Source organism: Seriola lalandi, unplaced genomic scaffold (genome assembly GCF_002814215.2).
Source record: "Seriola lalandi dorsalis isolate HSWRI2012SDOR001 ecotype SW California unplaced genomic scaffold, Sedor1 jcf7180002054518, whole genome shotgun sequence".
Classification (NCBI taxonomy): domain Eukaryota; kingdom Metazoa; phylum Chordata; class Actinopteri; order Carangiformes; family Carangidae; genus Seriola; species Seriola lalandi.
In genome coordinates, this window is record NW_019525071.1 from 344366 (window position 1) to 372162 (window position 27797).

The window sequence follows — 27797 nt, forward strand, 5'->3', positions numbered from 1 at the left end:
CACACACACACACACACACACACAATCTCTCTCTCGCTCTACTTAGTGCCCAAAAAAATCATGCACATAAATGTACATAAGCACTGATGAATGGACAACACTCACACATTATAGATTAAAACAAGTCTAGGAAGTACAGTCATCACAACTTCCTGTACCATCATTAATGGTAATTAATACCAAATTAAGTTTAAGGATTTTTTTTATAAGAATCTGGGCCAAATAGATCTGTGGTGTTACTGGTGTTGTAAAATAAAGCTTAGAGTGTCACCCAGGCATTATTCAGGACATGGTTGCAGCTGTTTGTTACGTTTGCTTGTAAGTATTTGTTTGTCTCGTGTACTCTGAAGACACCCATACACACACATGCTCAGATTCACACTGATACATTCATACAGAGTCTTGCTCGCTTACTGCATCAAGCTGACACTGCACTTTTTACTGGAAGGGAGGATGCACTGCATAATCTCAATCATGTTTCTCAGTACTAGATGACTAACCCACTGCTCTCTCCTCCTCCTCCTCCTCCTCCTCCTCCTCCTCCTCCTCACACTCCACTCCTCTCCTGTTGTACAGTACTGACTCTGTAGCGGGCCTCTGTAACACTCTCCCTCTCTTTGTGCTTTCTCTTCTGTCCATCCTAAAGCATCTCCATTTAACTTTTTATCCCCCTCTTTCATTATCTGTCCCTATTCTCTTTCTCTTCTCTCTTTGTCTTCCTGTGTACCTACCAACATATCATGTGTTGCTGTGTGCTGACAATTGATGACAATCACCCTGGCCTTCATGTAAGGCTTGTATGTCTAATAATAGGACCTCCCTGACTGGATCTGGCAAAAGCCAAAAGCAACATTCTCAAAATGAACCTTTAATGTTGTGAAGTGCTTTGTAATACTGTTGCTGCTCCTATTATTATCATCCTCACTGAAAAGTCATGAGTGAAAAGTGAAAGCCTACATATGAATTCAAAGCCCAGCTAACATCCTCACTTGCCAGTTTCATTGCTGAAATTAGGCATCATCACTAAAAAGGGTCAGATGGGGAAAGGGCAAGTGACACAAACAGTCAGAGAGATACAGGTTAAGCAAACAGTAAAATTATTACTTATTATACTTATTTCTATGACCTACCCTACTCATTGTAATCATGTGTTCCTGAGGGAGTAAAACTGACATTTCAGTTTCTGCTCATGTTCAGTTTTATCTTCAGATGAAGTGGTTTTGAAACTGTTGGCGTTGGTGGCGTCATTTGCTCCCTGATGGCTTACAGGGTTTGGGTTACTGTCATGTCTAAGGTTGGGTACCGATGAAAAAAAACCCAATACTTTTAAAACTGTATTGGTGCCTAAACCTGAACCAATACTTAAAAAAGGATCACAAAACAGTGGTCAACAACAGCTTTTTTAATTGCCAATAATTTGATAACTTGTTAGTTTTTTATTAAATGCAAGACTTGCAAACAGCATTGCATTACTAACCTTAGGAAAGGCGGCTGTCATCATCCCATAGCTGGAGCCAGGGATGCCCACCTGCCATGCTTGGCTTGGGGTCATGCAAGCTGTCCTCTGTGTTACTAGATGCTTCATTGAAGTTGAAGTGTTCCCCCTTTACACACAATTGTTTTAAATTGCACGTCATGGTGTTGGAATCATTTTGAGTGAAATTACAGCCACATTTTGGTTTGTTTGGGTTTTTGGCATTTTAAGCATGTTTATCATAGGTAATAGCTAACGGTAGGCTGGTGATAGCACGTGATGTTTCTGTTGTCTGTAATGTACATTTCAAAACACCAACAGTTCAGGCATTTACGTGGCACTGAAATCTGCATTTTGATTCGTTATGGCTGTTTAAGAACCGGTGCCGCATTGATAATGGGTTTCAAGACCCAAGCCTGGTCATCTCCCTGCTGTTAACTGTCTAATAATGTCTTTTGTATATGTTTTTAATTTGATATATATAGAAAAAACCTTGTCACTCTCAATGCACTCAAATCTTCTTCAGTGTGCTAGCAATGGCAGGCTGTGTGGCTACTGGAGTCTGTGGAAATTTGACAAACACTTGATATCTCATGAAAGATAGATCATGAAAATAGTTTGAAAGATACAACCAACCACTGGTAAATATTCAAGTTTAGATTTTTCCTCAAAGGCTTGTGTAGGAGACGCTGTGTGACCAAATCATGGAGTAACATCTGCGCTGAGGTCACAGACGGACATCGATAATCAGGATTGAAGTTGTCTTCATAAATTGCTTCAGGAGTGGTGATGTAGAGAAATGAAGGAGTCTTCTCCATGATCTTGTGATCAGAAATGTAAAAGCAGTGTGGATTTACAGCCACAACAGCTCTGCTTTTCTTTCAGCCGTCCTCGCCACTGAATGCCCTCCTGCTTTCAGAGTTGATCTATCACCTTATTAGAGGAAATGGAGCATTATGTCTTTTGCGGCCGTCTTTCTTCCCACCATTCAGGATTTACCATTCCCTAAACGATGGCAGTTTACACCCAGTGCTGCCTCATATGTCATTCTGTCGAGGTGTGTGTGTGTGTGTGTGTGTGTGTGTGTGTGTGTGTGTGTCTGTGTGTGTGTGTGTGTGTGTCTGTCTGTGTGTGTGTGTGTGTGTGTGTCTGTGCGTGTGTGTGTGTTGAGGGCGGGGTCACACATGCTGACTGAAAGCCAACCACCCCCTCCCCACTGCTCCGCCACCCCCAAGGCTCCCATCTATTCTGCCCATTTAAGGAAAAGCTGATGTTCACACAATTCAGGCCTAAATGAATGCTGTTCTGTGAACTGCTGTTGAAGGCTGTTGCTGCTGCTGGCAGAGCTGTGGCAGGGCACGCCTTCGCCGTTTTGTCAGCAGATGGTTGGAGCGGTGCTGGGGGTGGGGGATGAAGGGAAGGGGCTGGGGGATAGAGAAGTGTGAGTGACAGGCGTGTGGTGTCTTCATTTGTAAAGTCAGCCAGGTGTGTCAGCTGAGCTGGAAGGTGAGGAGATAGAAAAGGAAAGTAAGAAGGAAATCAGAGAGGAAATGAAAAGAGTGGAGCAGAGGAAATGGAAAGGAAAAAGAGAGAGGAGGGGACGAAAACAAGAGGGGAGGAGAGGAAAAGAATCAAAGATGGAAAAGAAAATAAAGGGAGAAAAGCAAAAGCAAGGAGATGAAGGGAAAGAAAGGAGAGGATAGGGAGGGAAAAGGGGAGAGGAGAGCAAGGGAAAGGGAACACAAAGCAAGAAACAACATAAATGGAAAGGAAAGGAAAAGAGGGGAGAGGAAATAAAGAGAGGGGAAGGAAAGCAAGGAGACAGAAGACATTAAGGGAGAGAGGAGAGTATGGGAAATAAAAGAGAAAGAGAAGGGAAAGGAAATAAATGTCAAGGGAAAGATGAAGAGAAAGAAAAGGAAACAAACAGGAAAGGCAAGGGAAGTAAAGGAAAGGACAGAAAGGAGAGGGGAGGAAGAAAAGGGAGAGCAAATGAAAGGAGGAGAAAGAAAGGGGGGGGAAAGACAGGATGACAGAAAAGGAAAACAAAATGAGCAAAAAAAGGGGGACAGGAGTCTATATATCTTTATGCTACTTCTGCTTTTTTTTTAGGTTTCTCTGCTGTCTTTGTTCAGTACTGATACACACTCTGTTTCGCTCTTTCTCAGTTTTACAGGCACACACACACACACACACACACTAGCACTTCTCGGTGATTTGGTTACCATGGAGAAGCACATTTTTTAGGCAGAAGGAGGTTGACATTATTACATGACAGAGATGGCACTGCTTATTCTCCACACACAAACACACACACACACACACACACACACACACACACATCTTGCCTTCAGGCAGTCGCCCACGCCACGCTCTTCTAGGCAAGAAGGCTTCAGAAATGTCCTACATATACATACTGTACACATATCTGTGCACACACACAAACACATTCTCACAGCACATCGCAGTCCACAGCAGTGAGGCAGTGAGAGGAACTCGAGGTGACACTAGAGTGGGCTGCCTCTGGACGGATGCAGCTGATTGGTTGGTTTAACTGAGGCTCTGACATCACGCTCTGGCTGGCCTGGCAGCGAGCAGCACTGCACATACATGCATGTGTCTCACACACACTATAGGGTGGGGTTTCTGCATCTTATGTACATAAACAAACACACACACACAATTAATTCCCCCTTCAGTATCTTTCAGGCTATTGAGGAACACTGAGCACAATCACACCAGTAAAGGATTATATGTATTATATATTGTGTGTGTGTGTGGTTGTGTGTGTGTGTGTGCATGCCCATGTGTTCTATAACTTTATTGTCACTATAAAGTGTAGGCCTTGCAGCACATAACAAACATATGAAGTCGTACCATTCTCCTTTGGTTTGAGAACAAAGTGGGACATGAACAGTCGTCCTGTGATGTGCGTTTTTCTATATGATGCTCTAATTCAGGGATTAAGCTAGTGGATTAGAACATACCCTTCTCTGCATTGGCAGTGACTAGCAAAGCAAACTAACTGTATTTTTTTTTTTTTATTTAGTCTTGGTATTGATCCCGCCTCAAAAAACTAACCATTTGAGTCCTTTTAGTCATCAGATGATATTGAATATTTCAGTCAATCTAATTTAGCTAAAACCAATAATTGCTTTAGTCAATTTTGATCTTGTTATCTGATGAAGTATACAGGTTGGATGAGTAAGAATGCAGCTTTGCAGAAAGTGTCTGGTCTGATGTTATCAATTTAAGGAATACATCTACGCATTGACCATGTTCGAATTTGCATATTTATTTTGATCCAATCAATAACTGGTCCTCGGGGCCCAATACTCACAGTTATACTAACTGTTATAAAACAGTGACAGTGCACACACAATAAAATGTTCTGAAACTACTTTTTTATTACCCAAGGTACAAACTTACCTTTTGAACAATGGAAATAAAAGTAGTTAATCTAATAAAATTGAAAATAGTACTGTACACACACCAATTGCTATCTGCTTGCATTAAAAAATAAAAATGAATAAAAGATCTGAGATCAGTTTTAACAAAGGAAAAAAATATCCGTGCCAAGTTATTCCTCATTGTGCTCCGTGCTGCGCTGACTGTGTGCTGTGGCCAGTGTAGTCCAGATATGAAAAATGCAGCATGAGATTTTGGTAAAGTTAATATTTTTTATATAACATTTTAGTCTTCCCTGTTTTCATCAGTGATATTGCATGTTGATATAGACACAGTTAGCGTTTAATGACATAGGTGCAGTATCGTCATTATCTCGTCTTAGTCAAGGAAGAAAAGGTATTTAGTCATAGTTTTCATCAATGAATTAATATAAGTATATAAGTGAATTGACATTAGCTATAAGGTCACTTAGTGTCCTTATAGTGTCTCTGACTGAGATACTTTTTTAGTATGAAGCTTACCATGTGAAATGTGTCCATAGCACCAGTTATTGAAAACTGTCAAATATCAAAGGTTTGCATAAAATGTCAAAAAGGGTTTTTATAACAAAACATGTTTAAATTCTTCAAAGCAAGGTATTGAAAAAGATTGGCCACATCATTTAGTCCCCAGAATCAAGATTTTCAGGAGCTCATGCTGTGGGGCTTCATATTAAAGAGCTGAAAATTGCTTCAGCAGATTAGAGGTGTGAAGGTTTGACTATTTTCATTTGGCTGAAATGTGAGAGGTCCAATCGACACGTTTGTTTCAGTAAATTTTACTGTGCATAAAATAGCGGATATCCCATCCTGCACTGGGAAAGAACAGTGAACCTGTGTAGTTCTGACTGAGGGGGATGATGGAGGATGGGGGCACTATAGGTTAGAAGTTATGATTGTGAGCTGGTGTGCGTAGCTGATGATGAGTTGAATAATGGTGAGGAGCTGAAAGGATTACTGGCCAGTGGTAATCTGTTGCCCCTCAGCTGAGGTAAAGAGGTGGAGAAAGACAGAGAGAGAAAGAGACTGTAGTGTGTAGCTGGGCGGCTGCCTGACAGCTGTGGGTTGTGCAGGCAGTGGATTTACTTTAGATTAGTCTGGACATGCGCCAACTAGGATTCAATCAGGCCAAGATGAATGTGCGCGCTGAAGGCTAACTGCTAACTGCTAAACTGATTGCTAACGGTCCATCCCACTGGCCATCAAGGAGCAGTATTTTTGGGGTTTCCTAAGGTCCCAGAGGTGCTCTGTTTTTAACTTGTGCCGTGATTCCTAGGTGGAATATAAGGGACGACTGTGTTTCCCCTTGTTTTGGATTTATTCTCTGGAAATATAAACCGCTGGGATTATAAATACAGAGGGAGATAAATCCTGTTTTTGTGCTGTCGAAGTGAGGTGATATTCAGTAGCCATGGCCACATGTGAGTATATGCTGTTGTCATTTAGAGGCTGAAGAATCTAATTTTATCAATGCTTCTGTACATGTCTCAGATCATCAATTTTCCATTTGTAATGGTGCATTTTACACACTTTTAGAATCTAGATCACAGGAAACCACTGGCTGCATGTGCAAAGACGATGCACTGACCAGAAAAATGTTAATATTCCTCCTTTGAGATAAAACAATACATATATATACAGAACAATGCAATTTACAGTTCAATTTCTCTCATTCAACTATTGTTTGTAGTAGTCAATTGACATATGATAAATAATATAATAATATGAGCCTATTGGATCAATCTGAAAGCAGAAATTTTTATTAACCAGCTATCATCGGCTTAATCAGTGCTTATTTTATTGTCATAAAACTGACAACATTAGAGCCACAGGGCAGGTGAAACACAACTTCTAAAGAGGTTTCTGTAGTTCAAAAAAAAAGCAGTACAGATCATATGATAGCCTTTGCACAGCTGTATTCACTGATGATGTTGAAATGGTAAAACAGCACAGTCTGTCATATCTGAGTGCTCTTTAATATTTGATAAGCTGTAGCAAAGGAAGGAGGGAAAAGCATGTGGGGGAATACCAAGATTTTTTTTTTTCATTTTGTAAAGATGAGCTGCCGCCACTTATTGTATGGAAGCAGGCGTTTGTGAAACTTGATAGACACAACGAGGCTTTTAGGAGAAGCTGTATCTGCTCGCATAAAATGAATACTTCTGCATTTGTTTGGTTCAGTGTTCAATAAAAGTAATTTGTGTTGTGTAGATGTTGACAGTCCCACAGATCTGTTTATCACAGGCATGCCTAAACACTTTTTTTGTGAATTATTCCATTTGTTTATTGTTGTTCTCGAGTGCTGCTGAACCCAGCTTGCAAACACGTTTGTCCTTTTAACCCCTGTAGGTAATGTGGGTATGCAACCTGTGCCGTAAGCAGCAGGAGATTCTCACCAAATCAGGAGAATGGTTTTCGGAGTCAGGGGTGCGGCCGGGGAGCCTGGGCACCTCCTTGAACGACCCAGCCACGGGAGGTGAGGCCCAACGGGACAGGAAGCTACTGCGCTCCAGGTCCCAAGCCCCGCCTTCCAGCACCAAGACCAGCGCAGGGCCGGACGGGACACAGCCGCCCACTGGTATCACTGCTCCCAAGGGTGCTGACACCATGCCTAGCTCTCGCTCCCAAAGTGAACCACCCAGAGAAAAGTAAGGCATCAGAATACACACAAACACAGCTTCTGTGATGCATTTAATCTGTATGCTGCAGGAGCTGCCACTGGTGGGGGTTTTACATGTACAATCTGTACCTTATTTCATTAACATGATGGGAATTGGAGAATGGAAGCCATATTTCTCTAAAACAGAGAAAGCTAGCACTGCTTCGGGGCTGAGGATCCATTTTTCTGGTATATTAGCTGAAGCTGCTGTTGTTGTTTTTTAATCCCTGTGGTAAAAAAAAAAAAAATTAGATCTGTGTCTGCTCTAGCTTAACCAGTGGAGAAGCTAGGTCAGAGGTTTTAGTCTTGAGAGGTCTTTGATTCAATCCCTTTGTTTTCATTTGGTGGGTGAGTTAGGTAAGCATTCATCACTGTTTGATCTGTTCATCTAAAAGTGACTGAAGCAAGGTTTTACAAATATAGAAAGGAATGTCCTCAGCTCAGGATATTTCTCTTCTCAGCATTTTATCCATATTACAAATTCCAACAGTGCTCAGCTGTTGTCATGGAAATGATGCACCTGTGCTTGTGTCTGTGTCTGCAGACTATATGATACACTGGTATAACGAATCATCTTCTCATACAGGAAAAGGCCGGTTTCCCTCCATGAACAAAATGGTAAGGGAGGCATGGGGCGTGGTAGTGGCAGGAGACCTGCTGGGAAGTTGCCGTCTCAGTCATCCCTGGATGAGCGGGTGGGCCCTGGGGACAGAGGAGAAAGACGGCTGGGTGATGGACGGAGGCTGGAGAAGATCCATTCTCAGGACTACGAGGATGGGGAGGACTTGGGTCGCGCAGAAACACACCGGAGACGGCCAGAGGATGAGGAGCAGAGGGAGCGGCAGCGCCGTGAGGAGGAGTTCCAGAATCGTTACCGTAGTGACCCCAACCTGGCCCGATACCCAGTGAAACCACAAAAGGAGGAGCAGGAGATGCGCATGCACGCTAAGGTGTCCAAGGTACGCCACGAACGGCGACACAGTGATCTGGCGATCAATGAGGTTGGACTGGGACCTGGTGAAGGAGGAGGTGGAGGAGGCAGCGCAGGTGAGGTGCCTGAAAACCGTCTGGCCAGGAGGGGTGGAGGTGGGGAGGGAGACCGCAAGGCCATCCTGGAGAACCACCGAGCCTACTCTGTGGATAGGACCGTGGGGGTAGGAGGGGGGCCTCCGCCTTCTGGAGGTGGATTGAGATCAGGGCCCCAACCTGGGGGACCGGTGCCTCCAGACTGGGGTCCGAACAAGGGCCGCCTAGAACCTGGTACAACACGGACACCAAGGGACAAAGGTGGGGATAACCTGCTGAGGAAGGACTCCCAGAGCTCGGACCAGTCGGAGTCTTTGCGGCCGCCCCCTCCACGGTCATACAAGAGCAAGCGCGGAGTCAACAAGAGGCAGATGTCCATCAGCAGCTCAGAGGAGGAGGGCGGCTCCACGCCCGAGTACACCAGCTGTGAGGACGTGGACATGGAAAGCGTCAGCGAGAAAGGTCAGTCATGTACTTACTCCACTAGTTTACTAAGCTAAATCGATCCCAACTCGCACCTTACATTGTTTGCTCTCATCCATTTCCCTCCATTAGACACTGTTGCTTATAGTTGTTTGTTGAAGCTGCCTCGCTGTCTTCCTGTTTTTTTTGCTACTCTCCAAAACTTGATAATAAGCTGCTGCAGTTCTTACGTGCCTCACATGCTCATCCTTAACATACACATGATCCGCATTCTGCCTACATGAATTGTAAAAGACCTGGATTCATCTACATTTGTTGTCTTCTCATCACTGATAAGAGGACTCTCGGACTGTATCACCTACTGTATACACAGTGTGGTGTGGCCACGATTAGAAACACAGTTGTAACAAGTTTTCTTATAATTATATTATACTTATACTCTTGAGATAATAATTGGATAATAATGATAATTTTAACCTGTAAAAGAATTGTTATTCAGATGAAAGATTCAGTTATCCTAAAACATATAGGTAAAGGAAGAATATCATGATAAAGCTCCTTTCCATTTAATGTCTTCCACCTTCCCACACTTTATGGCCATATTCTCATGGCCCCAGCTTCTAAAATAGGCTTGGTAGTAGAATTACGATAATGTGCAAAAAGAAAAAAAGCGTGAGATATTTTGGCTGGTAAGATTATTCTAATACCAACACATTCTAATTTCGGACTGTAAAACTATACGATAAGTGATAGGATGAAGCACCCACCCAGCACACAGTGCATTACTATCCCTGTGTGTCATCTACACCTCTGTGCTGTGGCTAAACCCTGCTGCTCTCAGGACAGCTCTCATTTATTTGGAGAGTTCCTGTGATTTAGGCCAGCAGATTTGTGGAATTAGGTCAGTGGCTCGCTTGCTACGTAATGCTTTTCAAACAGCCAGCTGCACTACGGCCAACCATGGACCATCAGCTAAAATCAAGCCCGGTTGTGGTTGCATGCTGTATGGTTACTGGTGGTTTCTTGGTTTCTGTGTATTTTGCAGCTCACTGCTATGGCAGAGGCGATGCTGGGCTGTGCTAAAATAAGCCACGTGAGAATGTCTGAGTTCAAGAGGCAGTAGGTAGGGCTAGCTGTGCTCTATCAGCTTATCTCTCTCACCGGTCACAGAAGGGGCCCGTTCCAGATGTTTTAATCCAGATTACTATAACTCAGGGACTGGTAATGGGTAGATGGTGTGGATTGGGATTATTAGCTGTTTTAAACACTCTTTAGCTAGCTGGGCCTCAAAACAGGATGTCTCCTTTTACTCTCATCTGTGGCATGAGGCATGGAGTTCTGCAGGATAATGTGCAGCATGTTTCCCTACATAGATGCATCGGGTTAAGTGAGATGGTGTCACAGGGTCAAGTGTTCTTTTTCTGTTTTTAAAAGAAATTGCATTTTATGGGATGTTGTTTCACTGGGGTTGGTCTCATCTGATGACAATATTTAAGTCTAGACATGACAGTGTTGGCAAGAGGGGCTTTGATGTCATCATCTGGGTTACAAGTTTATGGGACGTGATAAACAACCTCATGTTATGTGCCTGCAGTTAAAGCACCTCATAATTTAAGTGTAACAGCCTCACTATTAAATGATAAGTGCCTTTGTAAGACGTAACCTTCCTCAAATTATTACATGAAACAAACATAATTGCCATATTTCCATCACATCTTCCACATTGTCTTGGTTTGTTTGCGGTTTGACTGGTCCGCTTCCTCTGCAATGGTTTGATGACACTTGACTAGAGATTTAGCGACCCCTGTTACATTGTTTTCAAGTTGTCATTTGACACATCATTTTTATAAAAATATAAATTTAAAAAAAAAATATATATAACTCATATATATAATATTTTTCATATTTGTATTTTCTATTTATGCTTCATGACAGGACTTGCTTTATCTTTCTATTTTTTGTACTTATCGATATGGACCAAAACACCAGAGCAAATTCCATGTGAAAAAGTACTTGGCAATAAACCTGATTCTGAATTAGGATTTTTGATATTAATATTGAGTCAAGTGACTTCCTGCATTGTGAAACCATTATTATTAGGCCACCATTCAAAGAATATAAGAAAGAGATAGCGGACTGTAAAGCCCACTGAGAAATGCTGGGCTGAAAATCAGGGGACCTATAGTGACACTAGGAGAAAACAAAACATTACTTTATTTTTATTTTTTAAACATTATCAAGACAGTCAAATAAGACGGTAAAACTCTGACACTGTTCTGTATAACTGCAATAACTGGTTTAAAGGTTGATTATATTTTTTATGACGTACAGGTAGTTTTACAAAGCTGCTTCAGTAAAAGACTGCATTGGATTTATCATTACTTGTAAGTATTTCTACTCCTAGTGCCTGTAATCAAAGAGCTTTATTAGTTTTAAGCTATAAATCAGGTAGATGGGATTTCACAGATAGTATCATGGACTGGATTATAATCGCTGATTTAGTAGTTCACATAAAAAAGCTTAGTGGCTCCACTAGTGAGCATCATAAGGTAATTACAGTAAGAGGAAAAAGCCCAGTGAAGTTTTATTTCCACAAAGATGACCTAGTAATGGTAAAATGTGACATTACCTAACATAATGAAGAATGAAGATTCTGAACTGATGTAGAGTAGACTGTAAGCGGCTGCCAGCTGTTAACAAGTTAAAATTTGTAAAATAGATGGATTCAATTCAGAACATGAGCATGGAGGCCATGCGTGCACGTTGCTTGGATTACAAGCTTTGACTTTTTTTTAAACGCTCATCGCACAACAGACATGATGCATAAGAGGATATTGTTATGTAATATTCATGCATGAACAGTTGATTATATGTTCTAAGAATGCTCTTAGCAGGATTATTGTTAACTGTCTTTACAGTGTGGTTTCTCATTCTTCCCAATAAGTTATATCTAACCAGATATACCAGGGTAAGATATCCCAGACTGATGTTTTAATGACACAGCAACTTTGGCTCAGTGTTGCAAGTCAAATGGGAGCAGGTAGTAATTAAATGTAATTGGGTTACTTCTTGGAGTAAAGGGAAACAACAAGGTAGTAAGAAGAGGAAGTCTGCTGGTGGGATGACACTAGATCCCAGGGTGCTGCACTTAACGCTGTGTGTGTTTGTGTGTGTACATGTCTTTCTATAGAGAAATTCTGGTTTGAAACCATCATTGTAAGGGCATTGGGGTGTGTTTTTTGTGTTGTTTTACTATATTATTGAGGTTTGAAAACCAGGAGCCCACTTCTTGTGGGGTCTGTCAGCTTTGTGGGGAGTGAGGGTTAGAATTAGGTTTTGTTTCGGGTTAGGCTTAGGCAGTCAGTTGTGATGGTCAATGTTATTGTATTGGGCAAGGGAATGTATTATGTCAATGATGGGTCTCCACGAGTATAGTAAAACAAGGATGTGTGTTTGTGTGTATGAGATTTTTGTGACATTGCGGTTCATAAAATTTGTTACAGAAAAAATGTAGGAAATACAGACTAGCGAATGGTGGGAAATTTTAGTCACAATTTTACTGACCTGTCAGATGGGGAGAAAAAGGGAACAAACGAAAAAAAACAAAAAATTACATTTACATTGGGATGGTATCATGCAAATAAAACTCACTTTTCTAGGTTCTGAGAAAGTTGTTGTTGTTGTTGTTGTTGTTTTTTTTTAAAGATTTTTAGCCTTCACGTGTCTTCTCTTTTATAATGGTGGTCTGTTTAGCCTTTTAGTTACACACACACACACACACACACACCCACACACTCACACACACACACACACACACACTGTTTATCAAGAACAATACTACGTTAATACCTGCAAAGAGCTGATGCTTTGATGTAGCATCAGTTAGAGGAGCAGGTCAGATTTTGTAATCTGCCCAGTGTGTTCATCCTCCCAAAAGGTCCACTCAGCAGTTTAAATTGTGGAGTCAGCATTTATCCTCTAAGGCATTCTGAGTGGACTTTCAGATTTCAGATTAGCAGTGCTGCTACATGCTCTCACTGGCTAACCTGTAAGAGCAGTCGCTTTCCATTTGATTCCCTTTGAATATTACTTCACATGTCTTTGACAAACACCAGTGCATGTCTTCCTTGGTTTTTCATCAACATTAACCTCTATTCGCTCCCTTCCTGCTCTCTTTTGCCAGAAACTTGGGTTGAATCATTGTCTCACTCTCTGCCAGGAGCAGACATTCCTCTTATCTTGAAGCTGAAGATCCTCAGTCTCCTGAGATCTTTTAAATCTCCATCTGATGTCATCCTGCTATTGTCTTATTCCTGTGGTGGTGTAGTGGTCTGATGCTGGGCCAGTTTAGCTCCTGTACTCTCACTAACCATCTGTCAGTGTTAATGAGAGTTGGGATGCTCTGACAGTACTGGCGTTTCTGTCCCTGTCCAGGCTCTGGCATCAGTTTTGGACAGGCCGTCTTGGAGCACAGGGAGTCACTTTGATTGTGAATGATTTTTTTAGCTGAATGACAAGAACTATATATACTTCAGCCTTTAACACTTCACTGCTCTTCAAATTACAGATTACAGATTTTGATTTTGTTGGACAATCCTCTCCCCTGCAGGAGTCATAAAAAAGTATGTGGAAAGAGTAAAAATGTAAAAAACAGTAAAATTAAGAAAAGTACTGTCATTTACATTGATGGATAGGGTTAGTCAGTGTGGAGTCCAAACATGTAGGTTGTGCACTGTGGGGCCCAGTGTGCCAGGTAGGTAAGATGTACAATAAGGATGGGGAGATAAACTTATTACATGTTTTATATGGGGTGTCAAGTGACAGAACTTAGAATAATTAAATGGATGATTGGGGTTTTGTGAGGCCCTGACACCATCGGCCAAAATTCAGTCTTTCTTTAATTTAATTTGAGACATAACATCTCTCTCCCAGTCTGTTCTATCTTGGGATTGTAAGATATAATAAACTGTAGATTTTTACTGCACTTAACAAGCTGGACTGAGTGACTAACTTCCCCCCTCTTTCTCTCTCTGCCTGCAGGTGACTGGGACTGTCATCCTCTAGATCCTGCAGTGTGGCATGTGAGTTTCAGCGAAACCTGACACATTCAGAGTGCTAATGTGCCACTGCCCAGGCCACTTAGCACACATGCACCTACATGTACTCCTCACATACAAACAGACACACACATCACCAATACAAATAGGATCACTGCAGTTTTATTCACATACAATCACATGTAATCTAAAGAAAGCATTTGCGTGCCTATTAAAGCCTACTCAGCAGAACAGTATTAGAAAAACAATTAACATTATTACACTTCCCTCTTCCTACTCTGTCCCTTTTTTTATTTTTCTCACCCCCTCCATTACTCTTCACTAATCTCCCTTTATTCTTCCTTACCACCTTGATAATACCTCATAAATGTCTCCTTTTCTCACTGGTCTATTGTTCTTGTAGCATCCAGTTACATGGCAGCCATCAAAAGAAGGTGACCACCTGATTGGACGCATCACGCTAAGCAAGCGGTCGGCAATGCCCCGTGAGGCTGGTTCCCTCCTCGGCCTAAAAGTAAGCAGGAAATCATTCCTCATTTTCCTCATCACTCTTTTAGTATTCGTTTAAAGGAGCGATTTGTAAATTTTGCTATTGCTACATAGCCAACATTAGCATTAACGGCTGTTTTCTTACCAGTCTAGAAGAAACGTTGCAAGTTCAGCATCAAATTTCATTCCTTTACTTCAAGACCTGCCTTCAGAGGTGGAGAGCAACACTAATGTTAACTCTTGTCTTGATCACATCTCTCTGAAGTTAGCACGCTAACCAGCTAGCCCACTTTCCGATGGCAAGTCACTGTAGCCACCAATCTGCCCTGAAGACATTGCACTGCTCAGAGGTCGTATTATAACCCTTTGTCTTGTAAACGCAACAATGACCAAAGCTCTTGTCAAGCGACAATCACCACCACCTGCTTCCGGCAAGAAACCATATTCTCCGCCAGAGAAAACTTAAAAATAGCCCCTTTGAGATCTGTTATAGAGTACAGATGAGGTGAGTAAAGAGAGGAAGAAAGTGAAGGATTAAATGATTTTTCCAATCCAGAAATAATAATGTTTTGTAATGCCTGTGAATGCTGTGGTGTTCTGGGTAGCAAACCCCGAAAGGTAAAAAGTATTTGACAACTGTGCAGAAGTAGGTATAATAGTGGCTGTCAAGCAATTACTGCTGTCATCCACCTCTGTTCCTATTCTCGTCTTTGTGTGCAGGTGGTAGGAGGGAAGATGACAGAGACAGGAAGACTTGGGGCCTTCATCACCAAAGTCAAGAAAGGCAGCCTGGCAGATGTTGTGGGACACCTACGAGCAGGTGCGAATCCACTGAACATATTGCTGCTGTGTAGGAGCTACTGTACATTGTTTATCAGTAACAGTTTCATTGAGAAGCTTTTTTAAAGTCAAACTGAAATGAAAATTAGCATTGTGGTGGTGACAGCAAATGACCAAACTATCAAAACTCTCAGCAACACGTCGCCCTCCTCATATTATCCTGTCATTTAAATCACATCTAGTGGGAATCTGTGCTAATGTTAGCAAGCTAGGTGAATTAGCTTCCATAGTGCAAGTGGAGTGTCCACTTTCAGAGTGGAAACTGGTTAGCCTAGCTTGCTAGTAAAAATGTAATTTATCAACACTCATAGGATATACAGTATGAAGTTCTCAAGTCTTCTAGTGTATCACACGAGATGACACCACGCCTCTAGCGATGTTTCGTTGCCATGGGAAACGCCACCCAGAGGCTTGAAACTAAGAACCAATTTCCTCATGTTTTCACATTTCAGTTTGACTTTAAGAAATATAATATAAATATAATTATTAGAAGCTGGCTCTTAATAGACAGACATAATGCAAGATGAGCTGCAGGCTGCATCATCGTTGTGTTGTGTGTTGGCCTACCTGGTTCCAGGTGACGAGGTGCTGCAGTGGAACGGGAAGTCGTTGCCAGGAGCAACCAAGAAAGAAGTGTACAACATTATCCTTGAATCAAAGGCCGAACCCCAAGTGGAAATAGTTGTTTCAAGACCTATAGGGTGAGATTAATGTTATCAATATGTAATAATTATAATTAAAATACCTGAGTGATGACACTGATTTTATTCTGACAGACACTTTTGATATTTCTTCCTTCCTTTATCTAAAAGCTCTATCCACCGAATTATGTCCAAAAACTTCTTGCGAAAAGTGTATAGAGCATATCAGTAAGTAATGTTGATTGAATGGGCCGAGCCCCTTACCCTCTTGCCTCCCCTGAAATCCCCCAGATCCAAAAGAAAACCCCCTTTTCCAGCTATTCCTTTGTTCTCTACTACACACCATGTTTAATATGTAAGTGTGTATTTGACTGAGTGCTTGCTCTTCTTCTTCTATGCAACTGTTGGTTGACATGAGTCTTTTACTCATTCATTTTTTAAAGATGAATGTACACTAACGTCTTGACTGTGTCGTTAACTTGCAAGTATCTTGATGTATAATCTATGAATTTAGTTAAATGTAGTTTGCTCTGACTCTTGCTTGCTGACTGCTCTTTGACTCTTTACAGAGACATCCCAAGAATCCCAGAGTCATCCCACCCTCCTCTAGAATCAAGTAAGTGTTTATATGGGCAGCTTTATTGGCTATATATGTTATTAACATTGTTTACTGCTTATATAAGGAGCCTTTTCTATGGTTTATTACAAGATCTGTTGTTCTCTTCATCCCTCAGCAGGCTCCAGCTCCTTTGAGTCACAAAAGATGGACCGCCCCTCTATATCAGTGATGTCCCCTACCAGCCCAGGCACCCTCCGAGACCTTCCTCTGGTTCTGCCTGGACGGCTTTCTGTGAGTATCTGGATGAGGATGGACGGACGCTCCTGTGCATAGATATAAATATGGATAGAGGTTAATGGCCTTCACACGTCATTTCAGGTGAAGCTGTGGTACGACAAAGTGGGCCATCAGTTGATCGTCAACGTCCTTCAAGCCATAGACCTGCCAACCCGACCAGACGGACGACCTCGGAACCCCTATGTCAAAATGTACTTCCTGCCTGATAGGAGGTAAAGACACAGTGTTCATTTTTCTTATTGTGCAGCTCCTCCTCACAAGTATTTCTTACTATAAATGAACCATCGTCTGGGCCTGTTATTTTAAAGGATTACTGTCTTATAAGGTCATGTTCAGGACAATGCTTCCCTGAGTGTTCGCACATTTGTTCTAGTGATAAGAGTAAACGGCGAACTAAAACAGTGAAGAAGAGCGCTGAGCCTAAGTGGAACCAGACCTTCATATATTCCCACGTTCACCGGCGGGACTTCAGAGAACGCATGCTAGAGATCACAGTCTGGGACCAGCCCAGAGTGCAGGAGGAGGAGAGTGAATTCCTGGGCGAGGTGGGTTGGACATCATCTCCATATACTTGAACTCCTTTTTTTATACAGGTCTTATCTACAGAGTTTTTGATGATAAATTGCCTTTATTTTGTAGCAATGCAATCATATGAGTGTGGTTTACTGAACTGGACAGTAAATGAAGTGGCAGTTTAAACCATCACAGGAATGTACTGTATTCTTAATGTTACCTAAAACATCAGTTTCATCTTAATTTGCTTGCTTTATTATTCAAATTATACAAGTCAATATTCTGAATAAATCTTTGCATCAAATAGAAAATTGTATAATTGCATAATCTTCCACATATTTCTCCAGTTGCAGTTTCCAAATGCTATTTGAATCAGATGGAAACCATGGATAGAAATTAGGATGAAGCCATGTGGATCTGGACAGTGCATGTTCACACAATATAAGAATCAATCAAAGGAGATTTGCTTAATGAGATAGAAAAGGAGAAAAGGCATCTTTCTGCTACACAAACTTATAATATCTTACACAAAACTTGTGAGGTATTGGTTAATATTAACCCCTCAGGCTTCCAAAATGATTCAGATTAAACATTCAAAAAAGGGAAAATTACTACTTGGTTGAACTTGTCACAACTAAAAGATGTCTGTGACGACAGGTTGCAAGTTTGTGACTGTTTCTCTTCTTCTCTCTCATCTGCCCCCTTCCACCCTCGCTCTCTCTCTCTCCTCTCTCAGATCCTGATCGAGTTGGAGACGGCCTTGCTGGACGACATTCCTCACTGGTATAAACTGCAGACACATGACGTGTCTTCTATACCTCTGCCTCAGCCCTCTCCGTACCTCCCACGCAGACATGTCCACGGAGACAGCCCCAGCAAGAAACTACAGAGTATGTCTCGTTATACACAGTACATGTACAGGCGATGTGTTTATATGTGTGCGTATGATATAATATCTGTTTTGTGAACCTACAGTATGTGAGTGTGTGGTTGCTAACCTCTCCTTTACTGAGCTTTCTATTTTCTGTCTGTTGGTGTGGGAGACAGAAACAGAACCTCTCAACCTTACCCTGTCTCGTATGTGTCTGTTGTGTATGTGTGTGTGCGCGTGTGCAGGGTCGCATCGTATCATTGATACAGAGTTTGATGATGGTTTGATGGTAGTGACTAAAGGTGGGTGGGGGGCATGGTTACTGAATATTTCCTTGTAGTAGCCTGTAGGCGTCCAGCACTGGTTGAGAGAGCATCTTCTTGCATCCTCGCTCCATCTGTTACTCCCAAACCTTACAGCCTCCTTTTGGCTCCACTGTATCTTTTTAGAACAAATTGCACCCAAATTAAATGAATTAATCTTTGCTGTATCAGCAAAAGGCAATCATCGTATTGCTACCGGACTGCAGATTTTGAATTACAGTTTTGGGGTTTTGGTGTACAGTCTTTATACTGCTGAGGTTTAGCAGTGTACTGTACTCAGTGAGGCTGCAGTGAACAACCTCTCCTCTTCTGCTGGGCTGTAGAAACACTGAAGCACTGAGTGCATGTTTGACTGTAGAGCTACAGTAGTTCACTGCCATTTCACTAAGTCTCCTGCCATTCTCCCGCATGCTTCTGCCCAAAAGTCGCTTACTTCACTTAAAGGACACTAGAAGCTGAGTTTGTGTTATTTTGGCCAGTCAAATCACTACAACTGCTTTGTTGTTGGACTGTTTCTGCTGTGACTTATTGCTGTGCACCTGTGCTTTCAACATTTACACATCTTTATGGGAAGTTTAATGATTGTACACAATCTGCAACTAATCTGAACGTCATAATGTTTTTTTTATTTTTTTATCCTGATGCGCTAACAATGCACATCTATACTGTTTCATTTAATGATATCATTAATGCTCCTCAACACAGAAACACAGGAGTCTGTGCTGATACTATACAGTAGGTTTATCTTCTGGCTGTTACTTCTCAGAAATCATGTTTTTACTGTAAAATTCTTTTCTGAGAGATGACTCTTAATGCCACAATACCCATGAGCCTTAGCAGTTGTTTCTGTGGAAAAGAAGGCAGTCAGAGGCAGAAATCAGAACTGGAGCAAGAAAAAAAAATTGAATTCATCAAAATGTTAATAACATGATATGACACCATAATACCATATATCTGATGTTTCATAGCTAACTTGGTAGGAACTAAGATTTTTATGTACTCAGGCTTGTACCTTTTCTTTTCAACAAAGCCCATATTTTACACTCATGATTCAAGAGTTTCATGTCCATCTAAGATTTAGAAGTGCTCCAACTGCAAGTCACATAACTTTGTCTATGCAGGAAATAAACAGGATTTACGCTAGACGACCAAAAACAACTTCTCCCTCTTTGCAACTGTATTGTACATCTACTTGTTACAGCTCGTAATCTCGAGGGCCAACGGTGTTTTAAAATCTTTAAACTTTTTTTCATGTTTTTAAGTCAGCAAGATGAAAGTAGCAAGAAAAATAAGGCAGTAGATGATGGTATCACTGTCAATGATGCAAATCTTCTCGTATTATCTATATCATAACATATGTTGTTTATTTCTAAGCTTATATTTAAATATATTTTCTATGGTCCTATACATATTCTTTGCCATTGCAATGGTTAAGAGGGGTGAATAGTCCCTCAGATCAATCTCTCCATAAAGGTTCAAACAAGAACTGCAAACAAATCTCAGCTCTGACAGAGACATTGCAGAAACAGTCAGCTACTCAGGCTAGCTAACTTGTTTACTAGCTGGTCATTTGCCTGTAAAACATCCTGCTGTGATGTTCTACAGTCTGTCAGAGAATGGCATCTGTCGTAGTACTCAGTAGCACAACGCTCACAACTTGTTCACCCTTATCAAAGGACACACAACTAATGCCTGGATGTGTGTGTGTGTGTGTATGTGTGTGTGTGTGCGTGTGCGTGTATTCATGTTTGTGTGTGTTGAATCCATACAAATCCATGAATCAACATACATGTTGGGATGAATGTGTGTCTGTGTATGAATTTGGCTTTTTTGCACTTTTGTGTGTGCATCCATGCTGGATCTCTGTACATATGTGTGTGTGTGTGGTGCGTGTGTAGGTGCAGAGCGTAACTCCAGGGAGAGAGAGCGTGGCAGTACGCTGGCTGTGCCTGAGCAGCAGCGGCCTGTCCAGCACCGCTCCCGCTCAGTGTCCCCTCACAGGGAAGACTCCTGCAGGGCCCGGTCACGGCCCGCACATGTGCCCATGCAAAGGTCAGGACCACCTACTGTACCAGGGTCACCTGGTGAACTGTCAGAGGAGTGTGTGTTGTTTGTGGTAACAATGTAAAAACGTCAGCTAGTATCTAGAAGCATAACCTATACTACATTAATATATCCATCACTGAAATGATGTAATTACTCTTCCAAACAGACGTTTTGTCTTGTGTGGTCTTCAACAGTCTCAGTGTTTTGAGAGTACAATGTCTCCCTCACTATAATGTACAGTCATATTGTTTTTGATTTGCATTGCGTCAGGTCAGACTAAAAGTATGTGTGGGCATTTTGAATTGTCATAATGATTTAACTATGGACCAAGGTTCATATCACGCCTAAATAAAAACCTTACATTCATTAGACATTTTTGATTTCATCAGGAGCCTGGATGAGATCCACCAGAACCGCCACCACTCCCACTCCCCCTCCCGCTACCACGACTCCCACTTGGAGCACCAACGCTCTGGTGACTCGGACTACGAGTACTCTGAGGACAGGTAACCTGTTCGTAGGATCTCTGAGGAACCACATGGGCTGTGGTGTGGGGTTATGACTGCGTGTTCCACTTTTAATTTTAATTATGTTAGAAAACAAGATTCACACACATTGGATCAGTGCTACTAGTGAGTCATTCAGTAGTGGTAGTAGTGTACATGCTTTATATTAACCTACATTATATAAAAGTTGAATATTGTTTGGGTTAATCACTGTGTGTAATGTGATATTACCAAACTACTTTCTACTAATACGACTAACAGTTTGAAACTAGTCATTGCAACATGCTGAGTTTGTTGTATCATTCTGTATTGTTGAATGCAGACTTGATTGAAATCTCAGAATTATGATTTCCTGGTTTCTGTCATTCATAAGTTCACTTTGACTGTCTGAGTTGCCATCCTCTTCTTTTGTGTTTTCTCGGGTTGTTTTTCATTTGTTCACCCATCGTCATGGCAATGACAGTGAGGTCCTGGAGATGCACAGGTCTATCCGGGGCGGGAGTGCTGAGTGCCTGCACACAAACAGGTAAAACAAACAGGACAATCACCATTCAGGTTTATTTTTATAGTATGCACAATTTTATCATCATTTCCATCCTCACTATACTTTAACAACTTCATCTTAATACACAGTGTTGATATTTTTGTGTTAATTATCTTGAATGGATCCTGAGTGTATGTCTGCTTTTGTGCAACTGCATGAACACAAATTCAGCGTGTCACATCAGCGTCAAGTAGTTGTAGCACACTCATAAATTCATATCCAACTATTGTCTATCACCACGACTGTCTCATAGAAACACACACAACACACTGATCACTGTGTGAGGGGATTAGACACCTGCTCAGTGGCTGACCTCAAAGAAGGCAAAGCTCTTTTGATTAATTTCTATCTTTTTTTCTTTTCTTTTTTTTTTGCATTGGATGTGTTCACTCACAGCAGTGTATTGTATTTTTTTCTTGTCTTGCTTTATGCGCATGATCTCCACTCATACAACCAGGGGCGTAGGTAGATACAGCAACACACTCCCCCCCAAAATGCCCCTGTTAGTAAACGGTATCCATAAAGACATTTACAGGTAAGTGTTTAGCACAAAAGTTATTGTAGCGTACCCTCCTCTGTGCCTGTCCAGCTTTCCCAGACACATTTGTGGAGTTGGTGGGTCATTTAGTTGCGGCAGTGTTCTCTTAACGCAATAAATGCCCATGTGTCTCCCAGACCGCTGTGCTGCTTGTTTTTCCTTTGGTCATAGTGTGTAGCAAGGTGTTTTGTTATGGTGCTACTTTATCTAGCTAAATGGTATGTGCTGCTTTTTCCTCTCCGTTATGCAACCCTTTGAAGGGCCCTATCATTATCTTTTACATTTTTACATTAAAAACCCTTTTACATTACTTCTTTCCATTGTCAAAACAGAGCAGAGAATTTTAGACTGACTTTTTTTTTAAAACAGTTGAAAACAGGGAATCACTGATGCAGTCAAAGGAGCTCTGCTATCTGCGCTGACTAAAGATATATTTTTTCAGAAGCTGAACAATAAGAAAATACTGGACCTAATAATGAGAATTTGGTCATTTGTTTTCATTGTTAGTTAACTCTCAAGTCTGGGGTGTTGAGCAGCCGGAAATGTACAACAGGGAAACATTATTTTAAACGCACTAATCATAACTTCTATTCATGTGTAGTTGTTTCACCACTTTGATCCAGACTGAAATATCTGAGCAACAGTGAAATGGATTGTCCCAAAGATATTGATGCTCCCTAAACAATGAATGCTAATGACTCGGCACTATGAGGTTGACATTTTTGGTTATCAGTGAAATGTCTGAAAGTATTAGATGGACTGCCGTTTGTTTTCTCCTCAGGATGAATGGTTCTAGCTTTGGTGGTTTCCTGAACTTTCCTTTAGTGTCATCACTGGGTCCAATTTGTCAGACTTTATGACCAAATACTTGAAAGAGTAAATATATTCCTGACAGCCTCAGATGTACTTTGTTGTTAATGCAAATTATGCTAGCATGCTGGTGAACATGGTAAACAGTATACCTGCAAAATAACACTGTTGTTGTTAGTATTGTTAGCATTTTGCCATGCTGACATTAGCCTTTACTTCAAAGCAACACTCTCTGGTAGACGTAGTACGGATAAACAGAGCTGCTAGCATAGACCCTTAGTCTTGTTTAAACCTTTAAAATGTTAAACTCAGTTTACTAGTAATGGGGAGTTGGCAACTAGACAATTTATACATTGTCCCCTGTGTCTCTGAAGGAGCCTTGTCAGGTCTTTTTTTTTAAGCTATTCTTTGAGTGTTTTGTATTGCGTTATGTATGCAGTAAAGGGTCTAGCCGTCCATCAAACCGGGGACCTACCTGCTGCTCAGGGCTCAGTATGCCTGTATGGTATGCGCCCCAAACACTCGCAATCCGGACGCCCTGAGATTTGTCAGGTCTTACAAAGTTATCCCAAACATAGTAGTATGTATACTTACTTTAATAGTATAAAATATCTAGTAGAAATATACTGAAGCATTATGGGAAGTGTAGGATCTAGAGTTGTTGGAGTTTGACCCATATTAGTGACTAGAGTTTAGGATTACTTTGGTGAATGCCTCAAGCTGCTACACTAAGTTGCTAAAGTAGTCCATAGTAACAACTGCCAGGAAATCAGTCTAAAACTCATGCAATGCTTTGGAAATGGTGGGAAGTAATGTAAATAATGTGTCAGTAATAGATAATGGGCTCGAACATGCTAAACCACCAATATCGTCTTTCAACATATTAATCAGATGTTGATCCTGACATCATAATTTGCAGCAGATCACATGACAGCATACTGATGTGTAGCATACTTTTTTCTGGTTCTGAACCAGCAATACAAAGCACGTGATCATCTGTCAGATTTTCAGTAATGCTTCATCCCTGGCTTCATAACCACCGGACAGAAGGACCTCTCTTTCCTTCATTTCCCTCTGTTCTGCGCTAATCCGTTTCATGGGACTCCTATACATTTTATGGATCTACTGTAGCTCGGTTTCCTCACTACATGCTGCCTTGACGGCTTTAGATCTGTAGGTTGTGTTACGCAATCAGCATTAGATGTAATCTCCTGATATATGTGTTTGGGGTCAATCCACAGGGAGGGCAAGAGGAACTATCTCTATACTGTTACATAATTCATTATATAAGAGTATAGAGTATGTGTTCATTTAGTGATTTGCTGTTTCTGGTCCTGTCCATCACCAGCATCATGCTGCAGGTGCATCTCTGACTCTGAAGTGATCCAATCTTAGATTTTATGAGAATCCTCCTTGTCACTGAGCTATAAAGTAAACGGTGTGAATACGGAGTTGAGAAGGAAACCATATTTTATGTTGCACCATAATGATACTGTTGCTTCTGTGCCTCTCCTGATCATTTGCAAGAAGTCTGCTTGGTTTCATGCATGTGTTTTTCCCCTTCACTTAATCAGTCTGCTTATTTCTGTTGGTTGCATGTGTCATTTTTCTTTTCCTTTGCCTCCCTTTGCACGCGGGTCTTTGGCGTACAGCTCCACCCTCCCCGCATGCCTAAAGAGCAAGCCGCCCCACAGACAAGAGGGGGTTAGCACCATGCCTCGTAGCATCCTTACACACCGTGTGCTCAGGTTCACTGATGAGGTCACGGTTAGGTAAGCACACACCCACTTCACACACCATCTCCTCCTTTGTCCTCTTACCACCCAGAACATTTTCTTACTTTCTTTTTTGTCTGACAACACATAGCAGAGGCTTAAGCATGTACCGGCAAGTGCAGAGCATAAAAACACAGTTAACTCCTAAGCCATCCTTGTAAAGCATTAGGCCTGAAAACATTATGTGCCATGTCATGCGATGGCAGGGAGCCAGCCATCTGTTGAAAGTACCTGTTGTCACAGAGCAGCATGACGTGACAAACATACAGCTTTGAGTGTATGCAGCAGAGAGCAGATGTGAACACTGGCTGCTCTCCTCTTCACTCATTCAGTCCCTCGCACAAACACTTACAAGCAGTCCCCTCTCCCACTTACACCTGGTTCCCATGGCAACTCACCAACCTTCCATCTGAGTGGTCTCGCAGTGTATGGCCGCGAGGAATGACTGGCTATGATAAATGGAGATACAGCATCAGAGCCATTACATGTTACTGCACTGTCTGATGGCCTCTTCTCTCTTTGTCTCCTCTTTTTTTAACATTACCTTTCATTATCCTCCTTTTTTTGACTCTCTGTATTTTCTTTTTCCTACCTCCCACACATCACCCTTTTGTTCTCCCACGTTATTCTTAATCTCTTCTTCCTGGCTCCCCTCCTTACATCTTCTGTCCTTGTACATCCTGTCTCCATCTCTATCTCTTTTTCCTCTTTATCTCTCTCTCTGCTGCTGTGTTGTGGCGGTGCAGTGACCTGCAGCCGTCGTTGGACAGAGTGAGGAGTGCCAGCACCACTTGTCTGAGACCAGACAACAACTTTCACTCCCCTGACAGAGACAGGTATAAAAAGAAAATGAACACACGTTTTGCACAAGATACTGATATTTCATTTTTAGAATTGAATACACAATCAAAAATCATAGACTTAAGTCACAGCTTTCAGATCTGTATTTTCTTCATTACATGATAGAATCAGTCAACATTTTGGGTTTACTATGCTGCATGTCTTCACGCCAGTTCATGTCATTTGTCCCTTTCATACATGACTGAATTTGCCATTGCATACTTTCATTAAAAAAAAAAACATCTTCCTGATGTTTAGAATTTGAAATGTCTTTAATTTGAAGACACAAAATAAGCCAGTAGGTTTCAGATTTAGTAATGTATACTTTACTGGCAAAAAATGTAAATAATAACAGACAATATTACAGAGCTGAAGAATGTATTGTACATAGACCCCAGGAACATTAGCTGAGTGCAGTTTTCAGTCTGACATTTTTGGAAATGCGCTTATTCATTTTCTTCATGTGAGTTAGATGAAAAAATGTATACCACATTCATGTTTCTACACTAAATATGAAGCTACAGCTATCGTATAGTTAGCTTAGCTCAGCACAGAGACCGGAAACAGAGGGAAACAGTCTCACTCTGTCCATAGTTAACAAAAATCATGGCATCTGGCTGTGAACAGTCCCTCACATAACCTCCCATAAATCCACAAATTGTTACTTTTATGTCTGTACAGTAAAATCCAAATGATAAGCTGCTGCTAATGTTAGCTTACTGTAGCTCAACACAAAAACAAAAAGGTTAAAAAAAATCTGCCTCTTGGTTTTATAGTTAGGTTTTAGTATGACTTAAACAAATGAAATATAACCTGTTAATTTGTGAATTAAAGAAGATTTTGTGAACGGAGCCAGGGTAGCTGTTTCCCTCTTTTCCTAAGCTAAGCTAATAGGCTGGAGCTTCATATTTACTGTACAGACATAAGCGTGGAATTGATCTTAACATTTAATTCTCAACAAGATTGAGAAATGTATTTCCCCAAATACGGCATAGACTGCATTAACTCAGTTTCCAGTATAGTTTAACATCTTGTTAGCTTGTTAATTCATAAGTGCTTGTAATGCTCAGATTTCTGACATGACTTCAAATGTTTGACAATTCAAATAAAGTTGATTTTTATGGCTGATATTATGCAATAGAAATTGTAAGAGAATTCTCAATTGCACCAGATAGCAAAATTAAACTTCTGGCCCAATTTATGCCCAAACCCAAGTCTGGCTCATATGCTTCCACATCTGGGTAGATTCCGGCTATTATCATGCGGTGTTTTCTAACAGCAGCCAGAATTTCTGTGTGTGTGTGTGCCAGAACTCGTCCAGATGTGGAAGTAGCATCTGACAATCATGCTTTATATGGGCCAGATTCGGGGCTGTAGAACTGGGCCAGAAGAGAACAAGTATTGGGCCCAAAATATGGGCCGGATTTATTTTGCTACTTGGGTCACAGCCTTGACTGTCCCTTTACTCATTAACAACTTTACCTGCTGGGTTGTATTTTTTTCCAACCCACTTTAGATTAAAACACGCCCCCCTCCGCCTCGGTTAGCATTAGGAATATGTTAGCTTCAGTTGTTCTGTCGTGGCTTTTGTCATACGGGTGTGGTTTCATCTAAATTGGGTTGGAAAATCGATGGACGCCTTTTGATGTTCCCACCTCAAAATGCTCCTCCTCCCACCCCTCCGCTCCTCTAGGTGCTCCAACTCTTTGCCTCGCAAGACTCCCCCAAGTCCCAGGATCTTAGTAGAACATGTGGCCCCTGAGGAAGACAGGTATACCAAGCCTGCTCCCCTCTGCTGTGCAAACACTGCGCTACAGCTCTGCTCGCCTGCTTACCTTCCTGACCCCACGTCTCGAAGCCTGTCCTGTAGCCTAGAACTCACCCTGCAGACGATAGCGTTGCACAGACCTCGCGAACAGCACTGTTTCTTTTCCTTTTCCTGTAAATATTTGTGGTCTAAGGCTGTGTAATCCCTCTTTTATTCTGCTGCACCTGCTCTTTCTGCTGAGCACCTGTTCTGAATTTCCCCACTTCTCTGGCTTGAAAGCACTTCTTTTGCTGTAACATTGTTTCTGGCGGTAAAAAAAAAAAAAAAAGTTTATTGAATGTGCAGTTCACAG

The 27797-nt window shown here is 41.5% G+C and overlaps 1 protein-coding gene across 11 annotated transcripts in view; it reads left to right on the forward strand.

Moving 5' to 3' along the window:
* The window catches only part of rims1b (regulating synaptic membrane exocytosis 1b), a 76290-nt gene that overhangs the window by 30933 nt on the left and 17560 nt on the right, over positions 1-27797 (forward strand). For 4 of the 11 annotated variants that reach the window (XM_087175920.1, XM_087175919.1, XM_087175911.1 and 1 more), the window contains exons 3-19: positions 7270-7568; positions 8166-9067; positions 14069-14109; positions 14489-14599; positions 15295-15394; positions 15992-16115; positions 16625-16671; positions 16790-16905; positions 16993-17123; positions 17285-17456; positions 18161-18314; positions 20517-20670; positions 21054-21170; positions 21634-21696; positions 24715-24834; positions 25584-25673; positions 27371-27448. In XM_087175920.1, coding sequence (XP_087032046.1) covers positions 7270-7568; positions 8166-9067; positions 14069-14109; positions 14489-14599; positions 15295-15394; positions 15992-16115; positions 16625-16671; positions 16790-16905; positions 16993-17123; positions 17285-17456; positions 18161-18314; positions 20517-20670; positions 21054-21170; positions 21634-21696; positions 24715-24834; positions 25584-25673; positions 27371-27448 — 2819 coding nt within the window. Of the gene's footprint in view, positions 1-7269; positions 7569-8165; positions 9068-14068; positions 14110-14488; positions 14600-15294; positions 15395-15991; positions 16116-16624; positions 16672-16789; positions 16906-16992; positions 17124-17284; positions 17457-18160; positions 18315-18540; positions 18598-20516; positions 20671-21053; positions 21171-21633; positions 21697-22171; positions 22250-24714; positions 24835-25583; positions 25674-27370; positions 27449-27797 lie in introns of all 11 variants that reach the window. The other 7 variants (XM_087175913.1, XM_087175916.1, XM_087175918.1 and 4 more) reach the window with 5 other exon arrangements.